At 51.2% G+C, this 5,600-nt stretch overlaps 1 protein-coding gene across 1 annotated transcript in view; it reads right to left on the bottom strand.

Moving 5' to 3' along the window:
* Positions 1-5,600, bottom strand: part of TTC13 (tetratricopeptide repeat domain 13) — a 61,223-nt gene that overhangs the window by 3,463 nt on the left and 52,160 nt on the right. The window contains exons 18-20 of the mRNA XM_027770861.1: positions 5,119-5,228; positions 2,697-2,832; positions 1,526-1,605 (exon numbers count right to left, since the gene is read on the bottom strand). Of these exons, the coding sequence (XP_027626662.1) occupies positions 1,526-1,605; positions 2,697-2,832; positions 5,119-5,228 (326 nt within the window). The remainder of the gene's footprint in view (positions 1-1,525; positions 1,606-2,696; positions 2,833-5,118; positions 5,229-5,600) is intronic.

Genomic DNA, 5,600 nt, shown 5'->3' with positions numbered 1-5,600 from the left:
GGGGGATGGGGAATCAGGGATGGCAAGACAAAGGGCAAGGTATGCAGGACGTAAGAATTGGAAAATTATTTGCTGAGAACATATATGTGGATGTACTTGACTGAGTCAATGCACAGTGTATTTTGGATGGAAAATTCATTTGTGTGTTGTGATGGTGTAAAGTGAATTAATAAATAAATTAAAAAAAAATGTTCTTGTGAAATGACCTTAAAACCCTGCCTGTTATACTTGGAACAGCTTTGTAAGGTCTGGCCTCAAGTGCACGTGTACAATGGGCTTTGTAGATACAAACACCTTAATTTTATTTATTTTAAAAATGTAAAGTGTGCTTATTTCTTTCTCCCATGAGTGAGACAGAGACAGGAAGACAGCACCCAGCAGAGTCCTGAGCTCCCCACCTGAGCCAGCCTGGGTCAGGCCCGCTGGATTCAGGGAGGCCTGAGCGAAGCAGCCCCGAATCAGCCGCATGGGGTGCACTGCCCGCTGCTGCACCAGCACCCGCCCCATCGATGGTGTGGGGCATGAGGAGGGCTGACCCTGGGACCAGCAGTTAGCGTGATGGCTATGTCACTGGACTCCCACGTAGTCGACCGCAGTTCGCGTCCCGGACCCGGTGGCTTAAGACTCACGCCGGGCGCGTGTGCGTGCGTGCCCAAGATCCCGAGAGGAGAATGGAGGAGAAGGGATTGCGGCGTGACCATCCCCCCTGGGGGGTGATTTCTCGCTTTCTGTCTCTCTGTCTGTTTCTGTCTGTCTGGCGAGTGCACGCACCCTATAGCAAAAACCTCTCCAAAAGAAAAAGAAAAAAAAGAGAAAAAAAAATTGCTTCAGGACGAGTGTACTTGGCAGAGAGGGACAGACAGGGGACATGAGAAAGCACCCGCCCAATGTGGATGGCCACACCACAGTCCCTTCCCAGTCCCCTCTTGGGATTTTGGCACACGCACACATACCACTGGCATATTTTTCAAGCCACCAGAACCAGGACTAGAACCCCCTAGTCGGACATGTGGACCCAGCCACCTTAACCACCACGCCACCAGTTGGTTCTTATCATTCTTTTGATGATACGGTAGATTAAAAAAAAAAAAAATTGTGTGTGGATTTTGAAAGAAAAACAGGGAGCTCCTTATCATTTTTTGGTATACTTTTGCACTGATAATTTATAATAGGAAGTATATGTAACAACACATTTTAAACAAAAAAATTTCTAATTATAGAATATGACTTACCTGGGACCAGCAGTTAGTGTAATGGCTATGTCGCTGAACTCCCATGTAGTCAACCGCGGTTTGAGTCCCGACCCAGAGGTTTAAACTCACGCTGGGTGCATGTGCGTGCGTGCCCAAGATCCCAAGAGGAGAATGGAGGAGAAGGAATTGTGGCGTGGCCATCCCCCAGAAGGTGATTTCTCACTTTCTATCTCTCTGTCTTTCTGGCGAGCACATGCGCCCTTTAGCATAAAAAAAACCTCTCCAAAAAATAAATAAATTAAATAAATTAAAAAATAAAGAATATGACTTACCTGGATCCTCGAGAGAGTGGCATTAAATTATAAAAGTAATAAACTAAGGATAAGATTAAATTGCAGACAGCATCAGCCTCCTAGAAAAAAAGACAGGCTTGTGAACTGAAATACCGGGTTTTCTCTATTTTCAGTGTCTACCAGTCAGTCCATTTTCCCGCTGTTAACCTTTAACCTTAAACTAATTTTTCATTAGGTGAATGGGTACAAAAGAATCTCTTCTATCACTCTTCATTCTCCGCTTCCTTCTTCTCCTGTGAGAACCTACTTCTCACACTCTCTACACTCCACCGCATCGCCATTCCTAGTCAAAGTGCACGTTCCGTTCAGTTGAATGCACGCTTCTCCAAGCTGCTCCTAAAACTGCTACCTCCCTGATAGTGGTATTCGGAATGTCAGATATATATTGCGAGTAAAATTATAAGGCACTCGTTGGTACCAGATACACCTTCTCAAACTTGTACCCCAGCCTTGAAAGAACTGGAGGCACGCCCCAGCGTTCCACCCTGGGATTTAGATGATAAGTGTTTAATTATACGAAGAAATTTAAATGTGTCATTATATGATGAACTGATTGTCAGAACAATAAAGTGCCTTCCTGAGGGTCCTCACATCCCCTTCAGAGCATGGGATCCCACCCTGCTTGCTCACAGACTGGGCAGACCCTGTCTCTAGAGCCCACCTCTGGCGGGACAGACCTTCTCCGGGGGAGGAGGTTGCAGCCCAGGCCAGGGCCACCGAGTGAAGGTACATGTGCACGACTCCTGTGCACGGCAGCACCCTCCCCAGCCGGAGTGCAGCATTAGCTCCCGCCATTAGCACGAGCTCCTCGTAAACAGCTGTAAGCAACAACCGCAACCCAGCAGAGAAAATGGTAGAGCAAAGTGGGGACATGGCCATTTTCATTACGGACGGACTTTTTCATTTCAGTGTGATCAAAGCCCAAACGTAGCACAGTACTGAGGGTACAGATTACACATTCGTCGCCCGTTACTGCAGTGAGGGAGTACGGGACCCTTCTTGCTATGAGAATATTCACAAATAAAGGCTGGCAGGTCGATTCGATCTGATTTCCTAAGAAGAAATCTCGGTCATCTCACTGAAAACACAAACATTTTAATAAACTTGCTTGAGGGTCACAGGAAGAGTGGGAATGGAGACAGAAACCTACCCCAAACTCTGATGAAAGAGTCAGCACTTTCCCTTTGGCTGTCAGATCTTTATAAAGTGCATCTATTTCGGCATGATATAATTGTGTCCTTTCTTCTGTGGTCTGCGTTTCCACAGAAAACAGTATATTGCCAACCCTAAAATACAAGGATGAGGGTCAAAGGCACGTATTACACAGCTCAGCTGGCAGAACCCACAGTAACATGAGGGAAGAGCAGGCCGACGTGGCACCAAACCTTTCTGACGACGGGCAGGGCGGGCATGTTTCCGAAGAAGGCAGTTTCTCTGAGAAGTGTGCTGACACCTTGCTCACATCAGGTGAGCCACGTGCCCTGGTAAGAGTTTACACCCACCGTGGGGACACAGCTACACAGAGCAAAGACTGCATCTAAGTGCTCGGTTAATACGCCGACGCCACGCCCTCTCCTGAAGCCCAGGAGCAGAGGTTTCAGGGTTCTGCTTCTTGCTCAGCCCAGGGAGGCTCATGGAGGCCGGAAGTTTGATGCCACAGGGAGCTAGCATGGCGCCAGCAGCAAGGGCTTCCGCCAGGTTTTAGATCCTCCACACGAGAGGATGCGATGAGGCGGGAGACAGGGCCGCCCGTCATTAGGAGACCAGGCCTACGACCAGAGTGCAGCTCAGCGTGTACCACTGGGGCAGCGGGCTCTCATCGGGAAGACCTGGAGAAAAGCAGGCATGTGGCTCCGAGGTCCAAAAGTCAGGGTGGAGGGAGGTGAGCTCATGCTGGCAGGCCAGCTTCAAGTCCCCGTCAAGGGGTCTGGGTCAAGCAGTAACTGTCCTTGAAGGCTGTTGGGGGAGACCCTGAATGCTCGCAGGAAGCTAGGGTCTTCAGGAATGCTGCAGGGGCTGTGCGGAAATAGGAAACAGGACACCAGCCATGGGCCTCCCCAGGGTGACAAGGCCCCAGCAGGAGGGTGGCAGGCAGGGTGAGACGGGACACCAGCTATGGGCCTCCCCAGGATGACAAGGCTCCAGCAGGAGGGTGGCAGGCAGGGTGAGACGGGACACCAGCTATGGGCCTCCCCAGGGTGACAAGGCCCCAGCAGGGGGGTGGCAGGTGGGGTGAGATGGTGAGACGGCAGCCGAGGAAAGCCATGGCTTTCAGAAGGAATCCCAGGCACCCTCTTATTTAGGAGTTCCAGCTCCACCTGGAGTTTACCTGAGGATAAGCACCAGGATGTGTGAGAAGGGAGGAGGGTGATTTCTACCATCGACAGCAAACCCAGGACTCCTGTGGGAGAGTGAGCCCTCCCGGGAGAGGAGTCTGGTAAGTGGCCTGGGTAGAGACTCAAAAGCCAGGACACGGAAAAGTCACAAAACCTTCAAGTGACTGAACTAGTGTGTACTCATGAAGGCCTGGGTAGGAGTGACAGGCGACGCCAAGGGGCGGCACCTCGTAATCTGGCAATCCTGCCCCTGCTGAGCTGGCAGAGGCCACAGGAGGACCTGGGGACGGGGCGGTGTGTGTGGGGTAGCACACGGAGACTCCACCGCAGATCAAGGGATATGGGGCTTCTAGCTGCCGTTGGTGTACAGATACAAATAAAACCACAGTTCAAAATGTTCATTCCAGAGCTATCTGTACAGTTTAAAAGTGGAAAGTAACACTCAGTGATCAAGAACAAGGACAAGCAGGAGGAGAGCCCTGTGCCCTGTCACTGAGACGCATGCGTGTACAATAATAGAATGGGAGGAACGAGACCAGTTATAAAACCACATGTACAGTGTAATCTCCGTTCTTAGAGAAAGCTACCTGGGCCGGCCCCGTGACCCAGTGATTAAGGGTGCCAGATACCATCTGGCCAAGTGTGGTTCAAATCCCAACCCTGGACTCGCAAACCATGCCGGCTGCTCAAGACCGTGACAGGAACAGAGGCCAGGAATGTGGCATGAGCACGCCCCTCGGGAGGGTGCCTTCTCCTCCCCCTCCCTCAGGTGAGCACACGCTCCCTCTGGTAATTAAAAAAAACCCTTTATTTTGTTCATTTTGCTTCTCTGTACATTCTAATAAATGCTCTACAATAAGACTGTAGTCCTTCTGTCGTAAGTAAAACCTGTATTTTAGAAAGTCTTACACTGGCTTTCAATCTCCCAACCTCTCGTCTTTTCTCATTTTATCCTAAAAAGCCTTCCCCCACAGTGAACTCGAAACTCTCAGCGGAGCGAGCTCACAGCCACCTAGACATCACACCGTGTCCCGAGAGTCGGGACCCAGCATGGTCGGGGAGCGTGTCTGCTGGTGTCACACTCTGAGGCCACCCGGGTGAAAGTATGGCCGGCCATAATGCGGGAGGGACCTCGGCACTTCCCGCCAGCATGGGGCAGCAGCCCACGTGACGAACCTCCCCGGGAACACCACGCGGTGCCGGCCCGGTTTCCGTCCACAGAAAAGGGGCACGTACTTGTCTCCTGTGACGGTGATGGTGAAGCCGTCGTACTCCTTCCCCTGGTCTCTGAGGCTGGGGACTTTGGTGTTCACGGTGAACCCGTCCTTCGTTTTCGTGTTGAACTGCTTTCAGGGGAGAAGGAGACTCACGTTACTGGAGCACTCACTGAGGACCCCCACTTGGATTCCGCAGTGCTGGCCTCCATCTCGAGGTGCTTGAGAAGGTCACAGGAGTGTCCTGGTGCGGGAGACCACGTGCCAGGACCACGTCCAGTGGCAGGACCACGTCCTGGCAAACAGCGCTTGTCTTCAAGCCTCACAGACTGAGAGCCCAGAGACACTGCCAGGGCCCCTAACAGAGACCCTCAGCACCAAGAGCTCACAGGCTTCCTCAATTTAATGCTTACCTGGGCCTGGAATCACTCATTTCCCCCCTAGACACTAATTGCCACCTAGTTTTAATATACACTGACTTTTCAGGAATGCAAGTGGGAGGGA

The sequence above is a fragment of the Tupaia chinensis genome, unplaced genomic scaffold (genome assembly GCF_000334495.1).
Source record: "Tupaia chinensis unplaced genomic scaffold, TupChi_1.0 Scaffold000161_1, whole genome shotgun sequence".
Lineage (NCBI taxonomy): Eukaryota > Metazoa > Chordata > Mammalia > Scandentia > Tupaiidae > Tupaia > Tupaia belangeri.
The sequence above is the reverse complement of the archived record's forward strand: the minus strand, read 5'-3'. Positions and strand labels throughout refer to the sequence as shown.